The sequence below is a fragment of the Carettochelys insculpta genome, chromosome 31 (assembly GCF_033958435.1).
Source record: "Carettochelys insculpta isolate YL-2023 chromosome 31, ASM3395843v1, whole genome shotgun sequence".
Classification (NCBI taxonomy): domain Eukaryota; kingdom Metazoa; phylum Chordata; order Testudines; family Carettochelyidae; genus Carettochelys; species Carettochelys insculpta.
In genome coordinates, this window is record NC_134167.1 from 5572864 (window position 1) to 5599899 (window position 27036).

A 27036-nucleotide genomic window follows, 5' to 3' on the forward strand; every position below is an offset into this window, starting at 1 on the left:
CCACCAGTAGAAACACATGCAGGTGCAGGCTGTGGCTTCAACACACCATCTAAAGAGAAGAGAGTAACAGTTTCCCCACGAACACCTCCACAGAAGAAAGCAAGAGTTAATGGGAATTGGATTACATGGGCCTAAGGGATGACGACATGCCAGAAAGCAAGATCACCATAGCAGGGGGATATAAGAAGTGATCTTTATGCCTTACACAAGATGGTAACAAGTTAAAGAATCAGGATAATTAATTTCAGGAAATTTACAATCCAGATTTTCAGTAGCTGCTAGTTATTTGGGGTTCCCACTCAGCCACTGAACTCTTGAGCTTTAGCAACTGCTGAACACTCACTAGAAATAAATTGACACACTGAGATCCCCTCCACAACAACTGTCTCCCTCCAAAATGCAAACACTTTAAAAGGTGTCCTCTGTCAAGTAATTAGAGTCACTACTTACTTTCAAAGCATTAATCTATATGCTTTTTTAAGACAGAAGAAATTACAGAAACAGGGTAGAACAGCTTGAGGAAGAGGTAGGGGAAAGGAAGAATAGTGCATTTGGGAGTTGTGCAAAAATTCAGTTTTGACATCAGTTTTTAAAATAAGTATCAAAATTTTCATTCAGCCCTAGGGTTACTAGACCAAATATCTAGCAGTTCATTAGCATTTTAAAAGTCCTAGAAGAACCATAATTGTGCAGGGCATTTAACCAAAAAGACACTACCATTAAAAATGTTATACATTTAGACATTACCCTCTAGTAGACAGGCAGCTAAGTACACTCTATACAGGCCTGGAAGAAGCCATTGCTTAACTAAACAAGCGAAACATCCAGACCTGCGTCTACCTTCTGGGTCACTTATATGAAGTATGTGCCATCTCCTTGACCATATGAGCAGGGATCTCATTAGTAAAGCCTCCCCAATTTGTAAGAATCTCAAAAACCTTCAGCAACCAGTAATGAGCAGCTCCCTCCTACCCTCTAAGGAAAGCGAGCAGAAACCCTTTTCCATCATGATACAGCAGGCTTGTCATATGAGAAACTATTGCAGCACCTTCGTTAGTCAGCAGACCCACATAACACCTTTGCCAGGCAAGTGCCTGTCTGACTGACAGGCACCTCAGTTAGAGCAAATACACTGGCTTCTCAGAAGGTGAAAATTCAGGCTTTATTCCAGCCAATTCACATTTGTGGAATTTTTTTTGGTTTCTTAAACTGCACAATTCTGGAGAAATTTAAGGACAGGTACCTTGTTCCATGATATTCCTGCTTTGTGAATGTTTGCTTGGCCTTTGTTCCAGGTGCTGCATTGCTTAAGGAATCCCTTCTGCCAGCCTGATGGTTTGAAATCACCTTTGCATGAGGTCACTCATGAACTTTGGATCCTCTTCTGTAATTCCCAAGCAAAGAGCAAGCCCAGACAAATCCAGTCTTCCCTTAGCTAGAAAGCAGGTTCACTAGGCTACCATAATTTAAAGCAGTTAAATTAAAAGCTTAATTGCAATCCTTTCCTCTAAGGGGAGTGTAGCTCTGCAGCAGAACTCAGGATATTGCTGTGCAGTCCTGAGTTCTAAACACCCAACAGCTTTGCTTTGCAACAATCACCAATTGATTGTTTTTTGGACCCTGATTTGCAATTTCTGAATGATTAACAAGGGCAAGACCACTGCCTCCATGACCTTGGGCAAGGTTCTGAGTCAAATGTATTTCAACTTCTTCCACTGAACTCAGTGGAAGTTAGGATCAGGATTCCCCCTGATTATTTTTCCATCCATGGTCAGAATACATTCTGTGCGCCAAGATGTGCAAATGTTTCTAGTGGTGGTGAACATTCTGCCAGCTGTGGGTGCTCTGCTGAGCATCACCTAATCTCTCCTAGGCAGCTGTCCAAGCATTCAGCTTACAGATCTATGACCATCCTTCCCCCTTTCCATCAAAGGCTCACAAGACACCTTACAAAAGGGAGTATGATTTACATTTTACAGATGGGGAAGGCGGCATATAGGCATGGCCTTAGCCAAGGTCACCCTCAAATGCCTTTCTGCTGGCTCTCGTCCCACTTCTCTGCTGTACCAAGAAAGGCTCCAAGCATAGGATAATTTTGCTACTTGTGCATCTAGAATTTGCAGGATGTGCCCATTGAATCCTAGGAGTGCTCTGACTGGATGCAGAAGGGGGGCTTGGTTTTCAGCATCTCATGTGCTATTAGCATGCCATTGTTATACATGCGTGTCACTAATACGTGTGGGGAAAAATAGAACCCCCGTGTTATTAGTGGGGGAAAGGCAGCAGAGAGGATTTGGCCAGGGATGCTTGGGAAAACCCAGAAACAGGACCTCTTCCCCTTTCTCTGCTCCTGACCATAAAACCATCCTCTTCTTCATTTTCCAATGTATTACAAAAAGCAGAAGATAGACCCATGGTGATCTATATCTCTGAACCACTACAGCTCATACCAGCAAGCATAAGGAGAGGGGACATTCAAGTCCAGAGCTGAGACATGGTAATTGTCTTAAGTTTCATGTCCACTACTGCATGTTTGTAGAATTAGATTTAGTTCAGGGATACTGGTCCACCAGGTGCACAGCTAATTTGTCATTGCCAATTTATGCACTGAACCACAATCACAATTGTAGTTGGGCTGCACCTCATAAAGCAGGTCTTGGCCCACAAAAAGCTTATGATCCAATACATCTGTTGGTCAATCAGGTGCCACAGGACTGCTTATTTTTGTGGACACAGATTTACCTGGCTACTGCTCCGATAACTGTACTTGGAAAACTAATCAGATGCAAGCTCATGTCTCCATGTAAAAATTGCTGACAAACACAAGGAAGATTGGTCACAATTTTATCAGCAGGTCTTGAGTTTTGTACTTTACTATAGCAGATGCATGTGTAAGAGAGTTTCACTGGAACTGGGAGATGAGGGGGGAACACCTGCTGTGTTCCAAATTACTTCTAAAATTTAACATACCTCAGGAAAGCCCAAGGCAGAACTTTTTTCACTACAGAGCCACTAAGACTTGATTTCCTTCAACATTTATTTTTTCATATTTAACTTATTCAGATATCACATTTTCTACATTAAAATATTCTCATGCCAACACCTTCCTATTTTTCTTGGGGAGGGGGAAAATAGAACTGACAACTTTCAGATGGAACACACTAAAATATTGCTACTGCACCCAAGTTACAGAGACCAAACACAAGAAAAATCAGACCAGCATAGGACAGAGCTGCAGAGGCAACACCAAGGACAAGCTGAAGTCAGAGTAATCAGCACAGTTTAAACAATGTTGCACCTCTGAGTTTAACGCTTGTCCAGAAAGGTAGTAACATGGTTCCAAACTCATGTGTGGAAAGCAAAAATCTGAAGTGACCAGATTAGCCTGGAAATGGAAAGCAGGCAAAGGAGGAACTCAAACCTACTCAGCACAGGCTTTAAACCCTTTTTAAAATAATTCCAAGCATGGAGATACTGTCTGGGATAAGAGGGTTTTGGAAACACTTCACTGTTGCCCACTCTAAACTGGCTAGACAAATCCACACTCAGAAGTGTGCTTTTAGCCTCAATGCCATCCAAAGAAGAATTAAACTGTCCTCTCCTGCATGCCCACAAGAGTTGCCTTCTGCCCCTCTGCATCATCTAGAAAAAGACTGCTGAATTACAAAAATTGGGGCCCACCAATACAATTGCACCTGGAGGAACTGGTGTAATATGGTTCTCCTAGAATGGGATAACAGTTCAGTTTTCCAATGAGGAGAGCCTCAACCTTTGGATCATCCACAGTGCTATACTATCAGGGTTTGCATCATCTGGGATAGCAGTGGGTATTAGCATTTATATTGGCAATTTCTATATTTTGGGAAGTGGAATGGTTGCAGTAAGTTTCCTGCTTCTCTACCTTTTCTTCAAGGGACAGTTTAACAGGTTGATTGACTCCTTGGCCCAAGATTAGGACAATCTGATGATCCTTATATAGAGATCTACTCCTTCGGATCCCTGAAGAGGTAGGACTCTTGCTGGGCTACTCAAAGAACTCTGTGCAAATGCTGCAATTCAAATATACATAACTCTGGGGACAGCAGCAAAATGACCAAAGATCCCCCAGCTCTAATTAAAGCCGAGAGGAAATTGTGTTCTGGTGCTCAGATGTACACTGCCACAAAGCCAAATTTCCTCTTGCTAGTCTCTCCATCAATTGTAATAGCACAGCAGTACAGAGCACCATCTGTTCTAAGCAAACAGCAGAGCAGTAGCATGTGATGAGACTGAACACAGATGCTCTGGGCAAGTGGAAAGGGGTGTACAATTTGCTCCTCGACTCCTCCTAAATAACTAGTTATATTTGTTCCTGCTTTGGAGACCAAGTGCAGCATCTGGTAATCCCTCTCCTGAGATGATTTAAAACAACATCAGTCTAAGACAATTCTATTAACTGCAGTTATACATCTACAGAGATAGGTGACTTTCAAGCTTCTTCCCCTCAGGCATTTTACCAAAACCAGTGAAAATCCAGGCTTTGGAAAGGGGTATTTTAAATTTATCAACTTAACACATCAGGAGCACTGGCACAACATGTCACTTATGCTTGCTTTTAATTACAGGAGTGACAAGTAAACACCAACACATGAAAGAGGACACTAAATAGCCTTTCACAGAGTGCAGAGCTAGAGATGGAGCTGGGCTTAGTGCTTTGCAGTAGAGTCTCGAGGGTAGAACTCTGCCAGCGTGCTCTGAGGAATTCTCTTCAGCATCTCTTTGGGGAAGATTCGCAGAAGCTGCCAGCCAATGTCCAGGGTCTCGTAAACGGTGCGATTTTCATAGGGACCTGAAGAGGAATGAGATTAAGTTATGGAACAGCTCAAAAGGTCAGCATCAAAAACCGGACCTAGTCACTCCAGTGTAACACGGTATGAGTGTCCCACACACTCACCCTGAGCAATGAAGTTCCTTTCAAACTTCTGCAAAAACTCCAGATACAGAAGATCATCTGAGGTAAGAGCCTCTTCACCAACTACAGCCTTCATAGCTTGCACATCCTTTCCAATTGCATAGCAGGCATACTAGAAGGGAGGGGAAACAAACAGGGAAAAAGATCATGAAGTGTTTGACCTCTTACAAGTGGTTATATGAGTTTTTAAATACTGTCGAGAGTACTGTCTGGGTAGGACAAAAGAATTTGGGGGTTTTATTCCAGAGTCTTCAATGATTTTAAGCAGAGCTGAGGAATAGGGGAGCAAGAAACAGTATGATATTGTTCAGACCCCACAGGATTTGGTGCAGTGTTAAGAATCTGAATAGATTAGTATTAGAATAAGTTAGAGAACAAAACTTGACTTTGGTTGGATTTTCAGAATTTACTGGATAATGACACTGCACAAGAGACAGAGTGGTTTGTGTAGAAAGATAAGCAGCATACAGCAGAACAAGCCAGGAAAGACCACCACACACTATTTATTATTAGAGAGCATAGGTATGTTTCAGACAAAGCCCAGGAACCAAAGAGGGTTTTTCAGTAGTCAGCACATCCAAATAGGGAGAGGGGTCTCTTACAGATTTGTACAAGAGCTCTTATCAGCAGAGTCTCAACTTTAGAGTGAGGCTGCTTCAGATTTCAAAGTGCTAACCACATATGAACTTTTCAGGGTGCTCACTGGTAGCAGCAAAGATGTTACCTTCAGCTCACTACAGATTCCACATAAGAAAGGTAATGCATACCAGCTGATTGGAAACATCTGAATGGTCCTTCCTGGTCATACCCTCTCCAATGGCAGACTTCATCAGTCGAGACAAGGACGGTAACACATTAATAGGTGGGTAAACCTTTGGGAGGAAAAAAGTTAATGGATAACACTAAACAAATGTGGAGGTTTGACATGTTACATGAAAGTGCTTGCGAGGTAAGACATTTTCTTCCTATATGAATCCTACAATCCATTCACAATATAAAGACTTGAGAGAAAGCTGGTGGCATTTACACCACTGTTCGATAAACCAGTAGCCTGGTACCTTCTGCTTTTAGCATTGCCATGTATTCAGTGTTGCTAATTGGCTCATACCAGCACCACAAATTTGTAAATATTGTTTTTGAAACTTTGCATTCTGATTCAGATTAATTCAGATTCAAATGTAGCCTCCCAAGTGCTAATACGTGCAAAAGGGAGAACAGAAAATAAAAAGCACAACCTGACAGGTCTGAAGAGGAGTGGTCAATATCTACTTTTAAATGGCTTTTTGAACTGGCCCTCAGGTTCTGGCATGTCTTTGCAAGGAAAGAATTTGTCAGCATAAAAATAGGATCTTCATAACCCATTATATTGAAATCTACTCAAATTGTGGACACCTTGCAAATGACAAGTAATTCAGACACCCAATTCTGATAATCTGACAATTGTTTTTAGACCTTCACTCTTCAGGATACACCATCTTTTCCTGGAGAGCTGCCCACTTCTAGAGATGCTGAGGATCTAGAGTTTCAACCAGATCAGCAGTATACAAAAGTCCATCCTCAAACATTTTCATCAGAAGCAGCAGCCAATGGTGAACTTGGCTAAAACAAGCTTTCAGAACTTCTCATGTAAGATTGCTCAGAGATGTGGAACCTACCTGTCTGTTGTGCAGCTGCCTATCCACATAGATTTGCCCCTCAGTAATATATCCAGTCAAGTCAGGGATGGGATGAGTAATATCTAGACAAGGAAGCGGTTTTATGTTAGTTTTCAGATCATGCTTTTTATACCCATTCCAGCCAGAGCCACATTGTGTCATCGTTCTAACAGATGCCTGAGCAGCATATTTTTCTTCAGATTCCATAATCTAAACAAAACATTAAGGGCACTGACTTCCCTTTTAAAATTCATTCAAGCTAATGCAAATATCAGACATAAGCGAGCAGAGAATGACGAAACAGCTGTGCCATCTCAACTACACAAATATACCCATTAAGAAAGGGGACCAAGAGATGCAACAAAAACCAATAGGTTTCTTAAACCAACATAAATGGCATTTGAAAACCCTAGGCAGCGTTTTCCATGCCACTATTACTAGAAAAAATGCAATGCATTAGAGGCAGCTTGCTCTGCAAGTCATCTTGGTGGTGACAGAAGCTCCAGGCCTTCAGAGCTCTGTAGAAACAACCTTGTCTTTCAAGAGCAGAAGTTGAAAAATAAAAGTGCGTCTCACACCTTGCGTAGAATAAGACCAACACAACTAAAATACTGCATGCACATCTGAGCCCCACAGCTATGTAACAGATCTGATTGTTTGAGAAGACATGTGGTGCACAATAGGATGGACACGTTTTGTTAAGGTTTGGCTTCTCTCTTCTTGGCCAATATGAGGTTGCAGATCTTTATCCAAATTCTAGAGGAGCTCCAGCACCCAATTAAGGGGAAGAAACGTAACTGTGGAAATAGTAGAATCTTCATCATCATTAGACTAACAGTAGACTGGGCAGATACCTGTCAGGGATGGTCTAATATTTGAACTTGCCTTGAATGAAGGTGAGTGGGCTAGAAGACTTGTCAAAGTCCCATCCAAGCCTATGAATAAAACTAGCAATTCCAGCCTCCTGAGTCGTATTAATCAAGCATCATGTGGATTACCCTCTATCAGCCAAGTGTATACCCTTCCAGGGAATGCACATAGCAATACTGCAACAGCAATCTAAGGACTACATGCCACAAATTAGTCATGTCACATGCCCATAAGTGAAAAAAATCAGTTAATCTACTCAGAAAACCAGTAGCCAGGACTCACCATCATTGGGCATGGTAAGAATAGGAATTTGAGTAATGGAGCCATTCCTGCCTTTCACACGCCCAGCTCGTTCATATATAGTGGCCAAGTCAGTGTACATGTAACCAGGGAAGCCACGTCGGCCAGGCACTTCCTCTCTAGCTGCTGAAACCTGCAGGCAAGCCAGGCACAGTTATTCAAAGCTCATTACCACAAAGCTGCCTTTGCACACAAGTGATATTAATGACAAGTCCTGTGGCACCTTACGCACTAATACATATTTTGGAGCATATGCTTTTGTGGGCAAAGAGCTGCTTTGTCAGATGCATGCATTATATGAATGATTAACAGGGCTTGCCACATGGTGGCACCAAAATACAGCTATTCAAATCCTGTACAAGAGAGTACCCACAAGCTATGAATGAGGATCACTGTGTAAATCTGAGATCCCATAATGCTGATCAGAAATTGCTTCCAAGGCTAAGGAACTACTGAATCCATCACCACTAAGAATAAATTCTATATTCAGGCAAACAACTCAAGTTTCCAGCGCTTTATGGACATTCTGGCTAATGTCAGAAGCCTGAAAAATGCAGGAAGTAGCTTAACCTTGAGTACAAACCTCAGTAAATATGTTTACATGCACTATAAGAACCTGGATAAATTAGTTTTCAAGTGGGAGGTTTCTGTGTACTCTGATTTCTGATAGGGCCAACTTACATTTGTCTGGTTTAACATACAATAAGGAAAGTCATCTGCATGCACAGTCCAGCCCCAGATAGAGATTAATTTGCCTGGAGTTATTTAAAATCTGACAGACGGGTTTTCTTAATGGTGTATGTATCCTTCTGAAAAAGGGACTGAGGAACAAGTTGAGGTTTACTGAATAAGTTACTCATCCATTTTTGCTCACATTCTGCAGGGTGCCTAACATGGAGAGATTTATTTGCTAAGCAGGAATGAGTACCTCTCGTAGAGCTTCAGCATAGGAGCTCATGTCCGTCAGAATGACCAGTACATGCTTCTCACACTGATAGGCCAAGAATTCAGCTGTGGTTAGAGCGAGTCGAGGTGTGATAATACGCTCAATGCTGAAAGAACAGAATGGCATGTTGAGGTCACAAGTGTACAGATTAAGTAACTCAAAGTAAGAGGAAGCAGAACAGGAAGCATTTCCCATAAACCAAGTGTGCAGGCAGCCACCTGGAAGGGATTCAAAGCCATCCTGCTGATTAGCAGAGCATCCAGAGTGCCTACAGCCACCAGCATGTGTTTCTATTGGTAGTGCACATTCACACATGCCTCGGTGCATATCAAATTTATCCCAGACATGGATGATACAATTAGAGGAAACATTGGTTAGAGAACCAGGTGAAACCTACTCAGTATACTAATTGGGATGCACATCAGTGTCCAGGTCTACAGTATTCCAGAGCCTAGTGTCACTGAAGTAAAATATCTGGCAAGTCTGTAATTTGACTGCTTTCAAGGATAATGGAAGAGACTGTCTTGGGAGACCATGAAAGCTTCTTCACCGGAGGTTTTCAAAAGGAGCTGAATCACCATCTCTTGGATGGTTCAGACAAAATCCTGTGTCTTGGCAGGGGCTAGACTAGGAAACCATTGTGGTTCATTCTAACCTTATCATTCTAAGGTTCTCAGAACAGGTTTTCAGCAACTTTGGCATACCAGAGTGTCATTTTTCAAGTACACCAACACTATTTCTGGTTGGGAAAAACCACCATTTTTCCTACTTACGTTGGATCATTGGCCAGGTTCAAGAACAGACACACATTGTCCATGGACCCATTTTCCTCAAAGTCAGATTTGAAAAACCGAGCTGTTTCCATGTTCACCTAAAATCACAATATTGGTCACTTGCAAACAGGAAGACTGTTTAAATTCCCATTCTATAATGTAAGTAATTTTGGTGCAAAGAGATTGGATCAGAGATGGCGCAAGCCTTTAATATTTCTACTGTCAGCATGTGCTTTCAGTAACCCTGTCACTAAGAATTACCAGAGCTCAGGACCAAATGTGGCAGGAGGAAGATAGATGAATACCTTGCCTTATTCTCAGGACTAACTTGAGTCAGGTGAAGACAACTGTCAGTCTGGAGGGAGCCACATAAAATACTCAGATGTCTTGCATAATTCCAAAGAGCTAGCTTGGACACATGCACATCATGGAACTTGGATATTGTTTTTAATCAGCACTGTCCCATGAAGGAGAGACAAACAACAGCAATTGTGTCTCCTCCTAATCAGAGGACTGACAATGCAATGACAGAAGCAACATTTGTTAAGAATCAGTTGTTTAGATTTCACAGGAATCTACTGCCTGCTACTGAAGGCAACACAATATCCTGATGCATAAAAATTCAATCCCTGCCAGAACTGAAGGGGAAAATATGGGCAATATGCACAGTTAACTAAGTTGCTTAAAATGCAGTGCTTGGGATCCTTTAAAATGTTCTGATTTTTTTCTATTACAGTGGAATCGCCTATTCTTAAAGATGTCATTCCATCTCCTAAGACATTATCCAGTCAGACTATAATAGGTAGATTCATCTATTAGCTCATACTATTGCTTTTACAGCAGCTAAAATACAGGCTGACCTTAAATGTGCCAAGCACCACTAAAATTATTACACTCATCACTCCAGTGAAATGCCAACTGGGATTGATTTTTCAGTCTTTGTCAGCACTCCAAGCATATGAAAGAAACCACTTATGTACCTGAGCTGAACGGTACTTACACCCATAGCAGCAAACACAATGGCAAAGTTCTCTTCACTGTAGTCCATCACATCTTTGGATTTCTTCACTAAGCCAGCCTGGCGACATATCTGTGCTGCAATCTGAAAGGCATGCAGAAGGAGTTGCATAAGTCAACTGATGTAAATTGCATGCATTTATCTACTGTGCAGAGTAGGCTACCACAGGGAATAAGTTACTTTTTGACATGAATAAATAGAAAGGGTGTGATGGGGTTCAGGGGTCCCTCTGCACTGCACCCCGTCCGCTGGCAGGAGTGACTCTCACTCAGCAGGTACAACGGAAGGTTTATTAGGCAACAGATGCCCAGTTTCTCACAGAAGCCACAGTACAGCAGTCAGACAGTCCTTTCAACCCGTCCTGGGGAGAGGACCCCGAGGGGTGCCCCTCCGGGGTGTAGCTTTCCCCCTCCTCAGGCTGGCTGCCTTCCAGCTCCTTTCCCTAGCCTCTCACTGCCGCCCCCCCGATTCAAAAACCCAGCTCGGCTCCTCCCTCCTCTTTGTTCAGGGCAGAAGTGTTACCTGCCAGTTGTAGCCCCAGGGTCATCCTTGCCCCTCACATCCAGCCTGACTCACACATGCACTCCCCCCACTCGATCACATCTCTCCCCCCTTCCAGACCAAACTGAGCGGGGTCACTTAGCCAGTGACCTGGGGAAGTTCGGGGCCCTCCCTGCATGACAGAGCATCGGCTATGGTGGTGTTGTTCCCCTTCACATGGACCACCTCCATGTCGTAGTCCTGCAGGAGCAGACTCCACCGCAGGAGCTTGGCATTGGCCCCTTTCATGTGATGCAGCCAGGTCAGGGGTGAGTGATCGGTGTACACGGTGAAACACCATCCAAACAGGTACGGCTGCAGCTTCCCCAGTGCCCACACCATGGCCAGACATTCCTTCTCTATGGCTGCGTAGTTCTGCTCCCAGGGCAGCAGCTTCTTACTCAGGTACACAATGGGGTGTTTCTCCCCTTTGTCATTCACCTGCATTAGCACCGCCCCCAGCCCCACATCTGAGGCATCAGTGAACACCAGGAAGGGTTTGTTGAAGTCTGGATTTGCCAGCACTGGGGCCTTGACCAGAGCCTCCTTCAGTGCGCCAAGGGCCTCTTGGCACTGCTCCGTCCAGACCACCTTGTCAGGCTTTCCCTTTTTACACAGCTCCGTGAGGGGGGCTGCGATGGAGCTAAAGTGGGGCACAAACCTCTGGTAGTACCCCGCCATCCCAATGAAGGCCTGGACCCGCTTCCCCATCTGGGGTGTTGACCAATCTCTGACAGCCTCCACTTTAGCTGGCTCTGGCTTTAAGCAGCCGCTGCCCACCTTGTGGCCCAGGTAGGTCACCTCAGCCATTCCCACCTTGCACCTCCCTGCCTTGATAGTCAGACCAGCCTTCTGGAGTCCGTCCAGCACCTGCTTGACCTGGGACACATGGTCCTCCCATGTCTGGCTGAAGATGCAAATGTCGTCCATGTAAGCCAGGGCAAAGCTCTCCATCCCTTTCAGTAGCTGGTCCACCAGACACTCGAAGGTAGCAGGTGCCCCCTTGAGGCCAAAGGGCAGGACCAGGAACTCGTAGAGCCCCACAGGGGTGATGAAACGTGACTTGAGCCGGGCATCTTGGTCTAACAGCACTTGCCAGTACCCCTTGGTGAGGTCTATGGTGGTGAGGTAACAGGCTTCCCCCAGCTTGTCTAAAAGGTCATCAGGCCTGGGCATGGGGTAGGCGTCCGATACAGTGATGGCATTAAGCTTGCGATAGTCCACACAAAAGCGAACAGACTCATCTTTTTTAGGGACTAACCACGGAAGAGGCCCAGGGGCTGGATGAGGGTTGGATCACCCCCAGAGCCAGCATGTCTTTAACCTCCTGCTCTATGTCCTGAGCCATCTTCCCTGTGGCTCTGAATGGCACACACTTGACAGGGCCGTGGGTGCCTATCTATTCGGTGGACAGCTAGGTCAGTGCATCCGGGTCTGTCCGAGAACAGCTGTTGGTGTGAATGCAGCACCTCCTTGATCTCCATCTGCTGGGCAGGGGAAGATGCTACTTCCCCGCTCCCTGCCTGGCTCCAGCACCCCTGGCCTGTGAGATCTGGTTTTTGGGGGCCCCCTTTCTCTCGGGGTTGGCCCCCATACCCCTGGCTGGGCCTGTACCCCTCAATCTGGGGAACGCACCCCTCGTTTTCTTTGGCTACAGGTCAGGACCAGGGCATGAGGGCGTTCACCTGGCCAGTTCTCCAGGTCAGCCCCCATCAGTACATCCACTGGCAAATGGCTGTGCACGCCCACCTCCTTGCGGCCTTCCTTGTTCCCCCATTTCAGGTGCACCCTCACCATGGGCATCCTGAAAGGGGTCCCATCAATTCCTGTTATTGTCAGGTGCAAATTGGGTATCATGCAGCCTGGTGCCACCACCCCAGGTCAGGCCAGCATCACGTCAGCACCTGTGTCCCAGAACCCTGTGACCTTTTTCCCCCCATCTACCTCAAGGTGTTTGAGACACTTGCTCCACAGAGGTAGTGCTGCCCCCACTCTGTAAACTGACCTCTGAGCATTTGGTCCCCCTGCGGAGTTGGTCTGTGGGGTGGACTCGGCCCAATCCACATGCCCACTGTCAGCACCACCCACCTTGGCCACCAGCCCCTCTGGCTTCTGGGACTCCCCCCAGTTGACTCCATGACCCCCCTGGCCTGCTCAACCTGTCTGGGAGCTTGGGGCACTGGGCTGCTCTATGCCCCTTTCTCCCACAGCGGTAACAGCCTGGGTCTTGTTGTGTCCCTTGGGCCAGCTGCTCTGTCCAGGCTCTGCTTGGCTCTCGGGGGGGTGGGTGGCTGGCCTTTCCTGGACTTGCCCAAGAGGTGGTCCCCTCTGTCATACGGTCAGGAACCGGTCTCAGATTCTCAGTCCCTCCAGGACTCCCTCTCCCTCCAGGACTCCCTCTCTTTGTGGGGCTCACTTTCAAACCTGGCCCAGCTGTTTGTGAAGTCATCTGCCAGTTTCCCTGCATTGTGTGAATCCCTTGGCCACCAGCCCACAAGCCACACCCTCAGGTCAGGTGAGCACATCTCATAGAATCGCTCTAGGACCGCCAGCTCTATCAGGTCCTCTACGGACTGGGCTCCCATTCTGAACACCCACTCCAGTAGTATTGCCTCAGGCAGGCAGTTGTATCTACATGGGTTTCCTCTGGCCTCTTCCGCGCCTCCTGGAACCTCTTCTTGTACATCTCCGGAGGCAGCCCGAACTTATGCAGCAGGGCCTGTTTGAACCGTTGATAGTCCCCAGGCTGTAGCCCCTCCAGCTGGCTGAACACCACTGCGGCCTTCTGGCCCAGCAAGGGGGTGAGGTGCCGGAGCCACTCAGCTGGGGGAACCTCATGCAACTCTCAGGCTTGCTCAAAGGCAGTAAGAAACTCGTCCATGTCCCCTGGGTCCTGCCACTGGGCCAGCACGCGCATCTCCAAGTGACTGGCCACCCCGAGCCGTCTGGCCCTCTTCCTGCTTACCGCAGCTGGGGCCTCTTGGCCTCTCGCCTCTGCCATGGCCCGCTCATGCTCCCGTTCTCGTTCTCTCCTCCTGCTTCTTCTCCCACTCTCTCTCTCGTAGCTGGCGCTCGTGTTCATGCTCTTTCCCATTCCTGGCGCTCACGTTCCCTCTGCCATTCCTGGGCTTCCAGTTCCTTTAATCTCACCTCGAGCTCCAGCCATCGCAGCTCTGCAGCGGGGGACTCTGCCCGCGATGGACCACCGCTAGCTGAGCATGACCTGGTGGGCACCATGTGTGTGTCTGACTGCGTCAAGCCCCCACTCCTGTCGGAGAATCCGAAACACTTCCCACAGATGACCAGCCACTTTCTGCCGGGACAGGCTCTGCCCCGCCCCGGATTGGTCACTCTTCCAGCTGGGCAATCAGCTGGACCTTGGTCACCTTCCCCATCAGGCCCCTCTCTCTGCACAGCCCCACTAGCTCTGCCTTTAGGAGTCCGTTATAATCCATCTCCCTGCTGTCTCCCAGGGTATCCGCTCACCAGCAGCGGCTGCAGGAATTGCTCTGTTCCCCCCTGGCTCTTGTGAGGCTCCTTCCTTCTCTTGCCCTCAGTCAGCCACTGCTGGGAGCTCATCCATGGGTGCAGTGCATCCCACTTCTAACACCAGTGTGATGGGGTTCAGGAGTCCCTCTGCACTGCACCCCATCCACTGGCAGGAGTGACTCACTCAGCAGGTACAACAGAAGGATTATTAGGCAATAGATGCCCAGTTTCTCACAGAAGCGACATTACAGCAGTCAGACAGTCCTTTCAACCCGTCCTGGGGAGAGGACCCCGAGGGGTGTAGCTTTCCCCCTCCTCAGGCTGGCTGCCTTCCAGCTCCTCTTTCCCTAGCCTCTCACTGCCGCCCCCCCGATTCGAAAACCCAGCTCGGCTCCTCCCTCCTCTTTGTTCAGGGCAGAGGTGTTACCTGCCAGTTGTAGCCCCAGGGTCATCCTTGCCTCTCACATCCAGCCTGACTCTCACATGCACTCCCCCGACTCCATCACAAAGGGTATCCCAGATATTTGTGCTGAGCCCAAAAGCAAGAGAAAAATGGAAGGCAGAAAACTGATATTAGGAGTAGAAGATTACAAACCTGTACCATATGGCCAGTCACTGTGATAATGAAATATCCTGGGAGATCAAGAGACTTACTCTATTTTAAAGTTTGTTCATTTTTATTTATTTTATATACACAAATATTCTTAGCCTCTTCCCCACTATAATCACAGCAATCATTCATTTTAAATACTCTGAATTGCAGAATTGAATGTTTTCACCATCTTGTGTTCCCCCAAGGCTCTCAACACCCCATCAAAGCACATACCTCGTTATGGGGCAAACCAGCAGCAGAGAATATGGGAATTTTCTGTCCTCTGGCAATGCTGTTCATGCCATCTATAGCAGAAATGCCAGTCTGAATCATCTCTTCTGGGTAGATTCGACACTGTGGATTGATCGGTTGACCTATTGTATTTTCAGAGAAATCACATTATTCACCTGTGCATTGTTCGAGCTAGATAAAGTTTCCAAGGCAAGGTTTCAAACTAAGGCTACAAAAATGTATTGTACTTAGTACCACAAATGTTTTAGCTCAACAGATATTTTGGTTCAAGTTAGACATTAAGCCTTTTTTTTAAATGAGTCATAAGATCATCAATTTGGCATTTTATATGCATGAAGACAAAAAGGAAAGGATATTCCTGAGGGGGAAATTAACATCCTCTTATCTTTGGGAGAAGTTTCCACAATCCTATTACAATTAATCCTATTAAACCACTTTAACCAAAGCTCCCTCCCTAATTTACAGCCGCAATGCATTACTGTAGGAAAAAACAGACCAGGGTACCACTTGCCCTGTGGGCCCCTCTCAACAGTTTATGAACAACCTCCTAATGAGTTACTGGGCACTCAGTACTTTGTGCACCCTTCAGAAATTAAGCGGTGGCCCTGACATTTCAAGGCCTCTGGAAAGGGGTTTGTCTGTTTTGTGCAGAGTGCATAATGCAATTCAGGTCTGAAGTCAGACTCCTGTTCCCTGCTAGAAATGAGCACCATGAATAATTTTTGAACCAGAGGTCCTTTTATATCTGTGCAGCCTGAGTGCTCCCTGATATTCCCTCTGCTTCAAACAATTGACAGATTTAACTGAATTGTATCAAACCTCCTGGTTTGGGAGAGGATGCACAGAAGTCACCTCTAACAGCAACGAAGGGTCCTGTGGCACCTTAGAGACTAACAGAAAAGTTTTGAGCATGAGTTTGAGCACAGATTCACTTCAGATGCACAGAAGTCACCTCTTCTGTCTCAATTTTGTCATTTTCTTTTATGTTACAAGCAAAATGCTCAGTAAAGTACTAAATACTCTTCAGCATACTGTTTTAATTTATGCTGCCAATTAGCATTCAGAGGTTCAGTTAGAAGCCTGCCACTAAGATTACTCAAAAGCAAAAGACTTATGCCACTCCAAAGAACAAAACATTTTATAAAAATCCATACCCATAATGTCCAAGTAATCTTCAGCCAAGACCATGGGACCTCTGTCAATAGGTTTTCCTGATCCATTAAATACACGACCTGCAGAAACAGTAAGAAAAAGTATGATTATATGAACAAGACAGCAGTTAAGTAACTGCTTTTCCACCCATGAAAATAAATCAATTTGACCCAAAGAGCAAGAGCTAGCACATACCAAGCATATCTTCAGATACTGGGGTTCGAAGAATGTCCCCAGTAAATTCACATGACGTTTTCTTAGCATCAATACCTGAAGTTCCCTCAAATACCTGCAATTTACCAGAAGAGATACCAGGTGAAAAGTGTAAGTGCTCCTTGAGCACAAGGCAGATAAACATTGTGCAAAGATTTGTGAACACTAGGATGGAGATACACAGGTCAGTAATTCTTTAACACAAAACAATGAGTTAATCAACAAGCAGTAAAAGCAAGACATATCTCTAATACTTTCCGAGACCATTTAAGAACTGTTCATTGTAAAACTATGTTAATGGCATTTTACAGATGACAGCTACAACTACACTACATTCCCTTTTCAGAGGAAGAATGCAAATAAGGGAGATTGAAAATGCAAATGAAGCACTATTTTCAAATCTCATGCCTCATTTTCGTAATATCAAATTTGCAGAAGACACTTTTCTGAAAGCAAAAACATTGTGTAGATGGGGTTCCTTCAGCATGGGGGGGAGGCGGAGCACTGAGTTAAAACAAACCCTTTTTCAAAAGAACTCTTCTTCCTATTTTGTAGTAGGGTTCTTTCAAAAATGGGTTTTTTCCTGAAGGAATCCCATCTTCATGGTTGTTTTTGCTTTCAGAAACATCTCCTGGAATCAAATCACTCCATAATGCAAATGAAGTGCAAGATTTGAAAAAACCAGCACTTAATCTGAATTTTCCATCTCATTTCCATTCCTCCTCCCAAAGGGGAATTAGTGTAGCCCTAGCCAGCATGTGAAACAAGATAACCAGAAAGTGCCCGAGGCTATAGGGGTCCTTTCTTTAAAATTTAAGATTATTTTCTTCTGCCTACCAAGTGATGCTCTTCGGCTCAGTAGGTTTACAGTGGTAACTATTAACAGCTGCTTTTAGAATTACACATTGATGTGTCTTCAGTATGTTGAAGCCTTGCAACGGAGCTACATTGTGGTAGTACATGTTGAATGGCAGTGATGAGCACGACTCCTGTGCATATCTACAAGACCCTACTGTGAGAGAACTTTTTCCTTAATTTTTAAGCAAAAGGAAAAAGTGAATGTTATCACTAATTATTTGCTATCATTTTTGCACTTAGACCATGCTTTCACTCATGAAGGCTACATTATGTTAAAAAAGACTTCAGATTTGCCACAGCCCAGAATGATGCAAAGTCTTCATGGGACAATTCTGCCCCTAGTTTACCTGAACCACAGCCTTGGAGCCACTGACTTCTAGAACCTGCCCGCTTCTCTTTGTGCCATCAGGAAGCGTCAAGTGGACAATTTCTGCAAACCTAGGAAACTAATGCAGAAAACACTAAGACAGCAACAAAAGTTAAAATGCACATAGAGTTATCACACTATTCATAACAGATATAATAGACCTTGAGACAAAAAGCTACCGGAGCAGTAGCCATGTTAGTCTGGATCTGTAACAGCAACAAAGGGTCCTGTGGCACCTTACAGACTAACAAAAGTTTTGAGCATGAGCTTTCGTGAGCAGACTCACTTCATCAGATGCTGGTCTTGGAAATCAGCAGGGCCAGGTATAAATATACATACCTGACCCTGCAGATTTCCAAGACCAGCATCTGATGAAGTGAGTCTGTGCTCACAAAAGCTCATGCTCAAAACTTTTCTGTTAGTCTATAAGGTGCCACAGGATACTTTGTTGCTGTTACAAAGTAAAAGGGACACTCCAAGGCAGTTAAGGTTTGCTGACAAAAATGTAGCTGTTCTTCATAATAAACTGCTAAATTTTAGTGGTAGATTAGACAAACTGGCAAACCAGAGGAAAGAGATTCTTGTCTAAAGTGAATCTGAAATGTTCTGAAAAAAATCATAGCCTCAAACTTATTTGAAGCCATATGCCACTAGTTGAGCACAAAGATCCATGTTAGAGAAACCAAGAACTCTAGCAAGGAAAAATAATAGTTTGTCCACCACAGGCAACACCAGTAACACCCCCCCATCCAACAAAAATCCTCCTGTGAAACAAAAATACCCCTGGGCTCCTAACTCCACTAAAATATTTGGAAAGCATATGCTAAAATCTTCAACTGTTTCCTTCTGTTCGTGAATCCAACAGGGTTTGCACTTGTTTAGTTTGGAAAAGAGAAGACTCAGAGGACATGAAAGCAGTTTCCAAGTACCTAAAAGAGGATTAACAAGGAGGATGGACAAAAATTGTTCTCCTAAGCCTCTGAGGACAGGACAAGGAGCAGTGGGCTTTAAACTGCAGCAAGAGAGGTTTAGGTTGGACATTAGGAAAAACTTCCCAACCATCAGGATGGTTAAACACGGGAATAAATTGCCTAGAGATGTTGTAGAATCTCCATCGCTGGAGATATTTAAGAGCAGGTAAGATAGACCTCTATCAGGGATGGTCTCTAGACAGTGCTTGGTCCTGCAGTGAGGGCAGGGGACTGAACTCTATGCCCTCTCGAGTTCCCTTCCAGTTCTACCATTCTATGATTCTATGAATGCTGTGCACCAAATACTTTAAAAAATAGTATGTATTAGAGTTTAGACTGTTCGACAGTAGCATCTGCTTCTGAACTTCTCTCAAATATAGACATTTGAACAGCACTGTTGTTTCACTTGCCGTTTCACTCTCGGGATATTTTTTCCCATCAGGGTGCCTGACAGCCTGTTCGTGTGCTGAAGCAGTCTGTGGGGCAAGTTTTGGTATTTAGTTCCGAATGTTTGGAATATAAACAAGATCATGTTTAAACTAGATCAGACTCTCGGAATGCCGAAACCATTCAAATCTGTGTCCAGAACAATAATTCGTGGCTCAAAGGTCACATGCGGTCTTCTTGGGGCTCTGCTTGTGGGCCTCCACCGCCTGCTCTGCCCACACACCTCTTGCACACCAGGGCCCTAGAGCCCCATACTTCCTACACCTCCTCCTCCCTCCCAGCACTTTTGGAGTACACAAACTGCCTGATTTGTGATCTCTCGATGCTCTGCCCTCTCCCTCCCAGAGCTGGAAGAATGACAATCTCTAAAAATGCTGGGAGGGAAGGGGTGGCATAGGAAGTGCAGGGCACCCAGGCCCCAGTGAGTGAGGCATGTGGAAGGGGGACATACACAGGGGCTGTGGGGCTGCACATGGAACCCCTGCAGCCCATAGGTTGCTATGGTCCACTGAGGTAAAGGAGGGCTACTCATGTGTCCCATCCCTGGTCTAAATTGCTCGCCAGCTTTCCTGCAACATCTTCAAAAGAAGATTTCACTAAGTTGCTTTTTACCTTAACTTGATCCAAGATTACCAGCGGACCATTAACTCCTGATACGGTTTTATATGCTGAAATATAAAAGGTGCAAGTCAGACAATACATTCAAAAGCAGTACAAGCAGTCTATGCCGAATGAGTTGAAGAACACCCCCTTTGCAAACTATGGGATCTATTCACCTCTAAATTCATGATACCGTCCATGTTTAGTGGATACAATGTGTACAGAACAGCAAGTGCCATTACCTGGTGCAGCTGATTCTGTAAACACCACTCTTTTCTTTGCATCACTACTTGGCCAATATCCTCTGGTGACGTGACAGGATACTGTAGCATTGGTGAGGCTACTATGACCAGAAAAGGGCCATGAGCTCAGTAATTTAAGCCTATATAACATGGTCAAGCTTAAGCAAAGAAAACTATCTAAATTCCATTTTTTCCAATCAAATGAAGTTCAACTGGCCAGTTATCCTAAATTCTTGTTTATCTGTGCTGTGTACAGAGAACTACCTTTCTGATGGGTCAAAAAGGCAATCAAAGGGATGCATGCAAAGATTTTATCAACTTCGCAAAGTCTAACAGTTGAGAAATACTACAAAATAAACTGCAAAAATCTTAAAGTCAGCTATAGCAACTTTTGAAGTGTAGGGTCGGGGTAGTAACTTGCTGACTGAGTCTTTTGACAGAAATCAAAGCAGTGTGTGAATACCCCATCTTGAATCTCAAGATTCAAATCTAACAGTCATCTTTAACAAGAGCAATATAGTATTCAGCTTTGTGATGTTAACATACACCCAGAAATTCTGCATTACATGAAGTTTATTTTATTCTCATATGAACAGATAAGGCATCTCACTTGCTCAAAAACTGCTGATCCTCAAAGCACCTAGAATGTATTTGGGAAACATTCTGGCATACCATGCCAGCTGCTGTTGGAAGGGAACCTTTCAGCACCACTCCAAGAAAAGCCAAGGAACTACATGATGAAAGATGGTGTTACACTTCAGCTGGTAACCCAGAACTTATATGAATAGTGGTGAACATTATCCAAAGTGCATTGTCTCAAGTCTTTGAGAAACAAATGTGCACAGATGTCTAACGTCAAATATTTTAAACAAACAAAGATTAGGAATACACTAAAGAGAGAATCAAAACTGCTGCACCAATGCAGTGCTTAAGTGTAGAGGTACTGCAACAAAGAGAGCTCCCAGCACAGTTAATCCGCTTTCCAGAAAGGCAATAGCTATGCCGAAAAGAGAAGTGCTCATGTTGACATAGCACTGCCTACAAAGGGTTAATTTTGGTATGACTAAGTTGCTAAGGGGTATGCATACTTCACAGCTGCCTCTGAACATTTGTCCAAACTAGTGGGCATTAAATGACTCATAGGACAGTGGCATGAGACGAGCCCAACAGTTCACAAGACTGGTTTTATCATGCACCTTGCATTTACTGCATCTTTTGGGTAGTAAGACACTACTATTAAATGTGTAGACCATAACTTTGCAAACACTGACAACAGGAAACTATTTTCCAATCATCATGCAAGTTACTCCACTAGAATCCCTATTACTCCCAAATGGGGCACCCGTGTCTCTGTGGAAGCTTAGCCTCACTTGTTCTGTGAATATAGGAAGTGTTTGAGAGCCACAAGACTCCACCAGAGTCACAAGGGAAGAGGAAGAAAAGAGTAATCGTCAATCAATTATCACAGGGGAAAACGTGAGCAAGTACAGCTATTTCTAGATTGGGAAAACAGAATAATTGACCAAGAAATAAATGTTACCAGGAACCATTATTCTTAGGGGAAAATCACAAACCTCATTTGGATACAAGCAGACTATAAAGACCTGAAAAAACAACACAGGAGTACAATGTGAAAGTTTAGTACACACTGACAGCTGTGTACTTAAATAATCTTTTATGTATAACATCAACAGTGTGATAGTTACAGTGTTAACAAAAGTCTCACTGGTTTGCTGATGAACAAACACAAAACAGGAAAAGCTGGGTTATACCTGTATACTCAGTTAACTGGCAGTGGCCACCTAGCTGGGACCAGTGAGTAGGGACAGTTGCAGAGGGCTCAGGGAGGCAGCTGCAGGACTGTCAGCTCTGGGGCACACTGTCTGGCCAGGGAATGCAGTGGGGCTAGATGCCAGTGGCTGGGGGGCCAGCTACAGCAGGGCTCAAAGTCACCTGCATGCCCACTGGTGGTAGCAGTGGAGCTGGCCCCACTCCAATATCTGACATTTGATTACTTGGCATGCCTATGCAGATAAAAATTATATGACAGTAGAAGCTCTAAATATTTTAACTTGGAGATAACAGAAATCAGATACTATTCTGTGTAAGCAGGTTTTAGGAGCCGTTCTATCACATTTGGGTAGTTACAAATAAATTTTGATAAATGACAACACTAGAGGATGAGAAGTCTAGCTCTGTATCTTTACTACTTACAAGAAACTATTTCCTTGTCCCAAGATAGGCATTCCGAGTTCCTCTGAACTGGACATAAGTATCAGAGGTAACCATGTTAGTCTGTAACTTCAAGAACAAGGAGTCATGTGGCAACTGAAAGACTAAGATATTTTGGAGCATAAGCTTTCCGTGGGCAAAGACTTGTGCAGCTGATGAAACAGGTCTTTGCCCACTAAAGCTTACGCTCCAAAATATCTGTTAGTCTTTCAGGTGCCACAGGACTTCTTGTTGAACTGGACACAGTTCATTTTTGGTAGGCCAATTTGAACTATTCAGTGTTTTTAGCCAATGTGAATGCTTAAAAAATCAGGGTGAGGCTGCAGCTAGACATTTGCAAACGGAGATGGTATATTGAGCAATATTACATTTTAACTTGTGACAATCTTGTCAGCACTTCCTCACTGATTCAGGGCAAAAAGCTCACTTCCTAGCACTGTCAACTGTTCAGATAATCAGTTTGATTACTTTAAACATCATCATTAAACCTTTTGGTATCATATAAGGAACTCAAAATCCCATTTTTCAGTAATTTTAGCCACTCCAATGATGAAGCAGGTCACAGTCAAATCTCAAACTAATATGTTTACATCTAGACACCATACTACCTCACAGCATCCCAAGGCAAGAGTGTTACAAACTAAATATATATTCCACAAAAATGCAGATGCCTATGAAGTGGAAGGCAGACAGCAAGAGCCCAGCAACAGAGTAAGGCTCAATTCTGCAAAAAGCTGGACGAATGCATGCCGATACCTGACCACAGAAGCTTTATTGTCCACGCAAAGACCACATGCACTTAATTTTTCAAGGGCTCACCCAACAAAACCACTCAACTGTATGCAATTCCACCTTAAAAAGACAGAGCTAAGACTGCAGGAAATAAACAAGTGTTCCAAACCTCATGCTCAAATCACCAAACTTCCCCATTTGGCTCTATCTTGGGCTTTGGTGTCTTGTTCCCTTCTACTTTTGGATTAAGAAGATTCTGCATGACTTTTTTGCATCCACAGTTATTGATCTGGACTTGGGTACCAATTCCAATACTCAAAAACAGTCAAAGGTGTTACTTTCCTATACAGACAGCAAATGCATACTACTTACCTATACAGATTCTTTCACAGAGTTACTAAATCACACAACTTCACTTGAGCTAAATCAAGAGTTCTAGCAAAGATGCTCCTCTAATCAGTTTTGGCCTTCCTCATTCCCATATTGCAGTAAAAGGTTTGAGTGGAGAAAACTGCCCAGCACAATCATTGCATTTCCCCTTTTCCTCAACTTTCACAATTACAACAGATACAATGTACAAAAAAAACTCAACCCCTCCCCTCAATCACTTCACACTGTTTTCAGTAATATCTCCAGTTACTTCTAGAAATCTGATTTGTCATATGGGGAACTATAACATAATGGATAATTACAGACTACGTGTATCAGTATTTGTCATTTACTCAAAGTTCTGTAGTTATACCTATTAAAGAAATTCCAACTCCTGTATCCAGTAAAGCCTGTCAGCTCATAGCAGTTGAGTCCCAGTTTTACTTATGTAATAGTAAAAATAAAAATATTTGCATCCTTACTGATTTTGAATTAAGAATGAGACTACACCACCCAGAAGTTTAACTGAATTTAGCTATAATTTACTCCTAAATATCTTCTAAGAGCCCAATAAACAGTGCAAGTGTTGGTAACACTGCCAGGCAACATTGACCTCTTCAAGCCTCTCTAAGTGTAATTTTCCTCTTGCTGCTGTACCCCAACTAAACACAAACCAAAGAACCCAGCCTGCCCTGGCTGCTTAGCATAGCTGCTGGTGTGGCATCACCCCCCTTTGCCCCACCAGACCCTTAGCTGGCACCTGGGCATCAGCTCACACTGATATCCAGCAGCAGTAACCTCACCTCTAGCACATTGTAAGGATGTTAGTGGTAGACCTCCTAGCAGCCCAAGTTGCATGAAAGAGACTTGGTACTGCATCTCCAGAGATCCACCTTGCTCCATTTCAGTACTCCATTCATCAGAACCTTAGAAGACAGTTATCACTAATGGAGCAATCAGGACACATCTAATTCCATCCCCTAACTCATACATACAAACCCCTCGCAAACTTCTCGAGTACACTCAAATTCAAAAGTTTCCAGTTTGTCCCATCCTTCTAAAAACACAGGCATTTCCAAATGAGAGCAAGCAAGTTCTCCTGAGATGTGTGTAGAACAACTAGATGTGACCTTCTCAACCCAAATATCCTTTACTAAATTTAAACATGACAGGATTTTACAGTAGAGCCAAAATAAAGAAGTCATTTTGACATTTGCAGACAGCTGCAGTCATGGTTCTTAAGTTATGTAACATCTGCTCCAGACCACATTTAACATTTGTTAAAAATCCTTTATTGTAAGATACATCTTGCCAATCTATATAGTCAGCTTCACACACCCATTAATCTGCAATGTAATCACCTGACCTTGAAATGGATGAGGAACAGATTACTCAACTCCTATGAAGAGTGTTGTTTCACAATCCTTTACTGTCCTTTACTCAAGTAAAAAAAGAGTACAATTAATACTCCATAAAAATACTTATGTACCACACCACTTTAAGGATACAAAGTAAAAGCAGTATCTACCATCTGCTGATTATACAACTGTTTCTACCCAAATTGGAATTTATTTGCAGCTATACCCAGCACACACAATGCTCTTGTTGTGGATAATACTGCACCATGCCTACTGTTATTTCCAAGGAGTTTTGCCTAGTAAATTTAGCCACCATCATTTTTCCACTAGAATCTCTTAATTTTCATTTGTCTCTCATCTATACCAAGAGTCCCATGGGGTAATATTACAAGGAAACACCATTACATGTGTCAAAAAACTAGATAAAGCCACCTGACTTTCCTATTTGCCCAGGTGGAATAAGTGTTTTTCCCAAAACAAGTCTCTACAGCTTTACCACAGACAGGGGACATCAACTTTGCTACACTTCCACATGCACAAAGGTGGCAATGCTGGGGGGGGGGCAGGGAACACTGGTTTCTCAGATCCAGTTCCATTCATAAGGCACATACACCCAGCTTCTGTTTTACTCCTACTCCATGCAGACCCAGATCCTGAAACTAAGAGGGCAGATGTACTCTAATTGATACAAACTGGAGCCAGCCTGGTCTATTTCTACCCAGTTAACACTTCAGCCACCCAAGATACTGGAGTGGGGAGACAAGTGGGGAGACACAACAGGACAGAGAAATATCGCAACAGGCACAGAAAAAAGGGCTACACCTGGGACAATAGCCAGGGTGCAGTGACACACCAAGAACTACCTGCCATAGATAAGGGCCCTCAGCCAAGGGAAGCACAACTGACCTTTAGAGTCGTAAGGGCAGGGAAATCGAATGGCAGGAAAAAAAGGGGTTGTGGGTGTGGGGGGACACAGCTGTGGCTCTGCTCTGGAACGCAGGCACAAGGGCTCAGGCCCAGCCTGTCCGGGATGGAGGGCAGAGCACGAGTAATTACAGCCTGGGTTTGAAGATGCAGCGCTCACAGGGCACTTAATCCAGCGTCTCCCACTCCACACCGGGGGTGCAGCAGGGTTTCCCTCTTCGCCCAAGCTCCCCCGGCTGGGGCAGGATGCCCCCTTCTCTACTCCACTGGTCACCCCTTCACCAGGGCTGCACCAGGGACTCTCCCCTCCAGCACAACCCCGCCGCCCGCCCAACCCCGGAGGCTGCAACAAGGAGCCCCCGCCCAAACCGCACCGGCACATCCCACTCCAACCCCCGCCTCCCCCGCACCGGAGGCTGAGACACGGACACCCCCCCTCCGCCCAGCATCTCCCCCACCGCGGAGTGCTCGGGACGCCCCGGCCCAGCTGCCGCAGCGGGCGCCTGGGAGCGCAACGCCGCGGCCCGGCACTCACTGAGCCTCGGCTGGGAGATGTAGTCCCGGCTGACCGCCGCTGCCTGCTCCCGGCCAGCGCCGGCGTTACCCCCGGCCAGCTCGGACACGGCCCCGTTCACCATCCCCCGGATGACCCGCAGCGCCATCTTGTCTCCGCGCGTCTGGAGCCGCAGCCCCCCCCCCCCTGCGCAGGCGCTCATATACCCTTCCGCCCTCCACCGCCCCGCCCCCGCCGGCGTGCGCCGCGGCCGGGCGCGCCCCCGAGGCCCGGAACTGGAGGCGGGACGAGCGCGGCCGCCAGAGGCTTGGGAGCTGGCCCGGGTGCTGAAACGGGGGGAGTGGGTGACGAGTGCAAGAGGAAAGGGGGAGGAAGGGGTGAAGAGCGGCTGCAAGAAAGGAACGGAAAGTGAAGTGAAGCGAAGTGAAGTTCTGCCTTGGGGAGAAAGGAAACAAACCTAGTCTGAAAACCCCCCGAGTCACATTTTTCCCTTCTCCCTAATGTGCGAAGTTCAGCCAGTTCTACACAGCAACTGAAAATCAAGGCTCAGAGGCGTAGCCCTGAGATGCAAGGCTACATTGCCCTTGCGCAGCACTGCCATTGCTCCCAGTCGCACACCCCTTGGCCAGCGCTAAGCGACTCTTGTGTCTGCTCAGTGTTCTCCGGCAATA

The 27036-nt window shown here is 45.2% G+C and overlaps 1 protein-coding gene across 1 annotated transcript; it reads right to left on the minus strand.

Moving 5' to 3' along the window:
• Nucleotides 1-270: 270 nt before the first annotated feature.
• On the minus strand, nucleotides 271-26521 carry LOC142004257 (V-type proton ATPase subunit B, brain isoform). The gene is made up of 14 exons (XM_074981777.1): nucleotides 26387-26521; nucleotides 20007-20062; nucleotides 17957-18055; nucleotides 16734-16827; nucleotides 16541-16618; nucleotides 15369-15508; nucleotides 10496-10597; nucleotides 9496-9593; nucleotides 8705-8828; nucleotides 7759-7909; nucleotides 6607-6689; nucleotides 5719-5823; nucleotides 4934-5063; nucleotides 271-4828 (listed from the first exon to the last, which is right to left on the minus strand). The coding sequence occupies exons 1-14, from the start codon at nucleotides 26511-26513 to the stop codon at nucleotides 4686-4688; spliced, it is 1530 nt and encodes a 509-aa protein (XP_074837878.1). The 5' UTR covers nucleotides 26514-26521; the 3' UTR covers nucleotides 271-4685.
• Nucleotides 26522-27036: the final 515 nt, after the last annotated feature.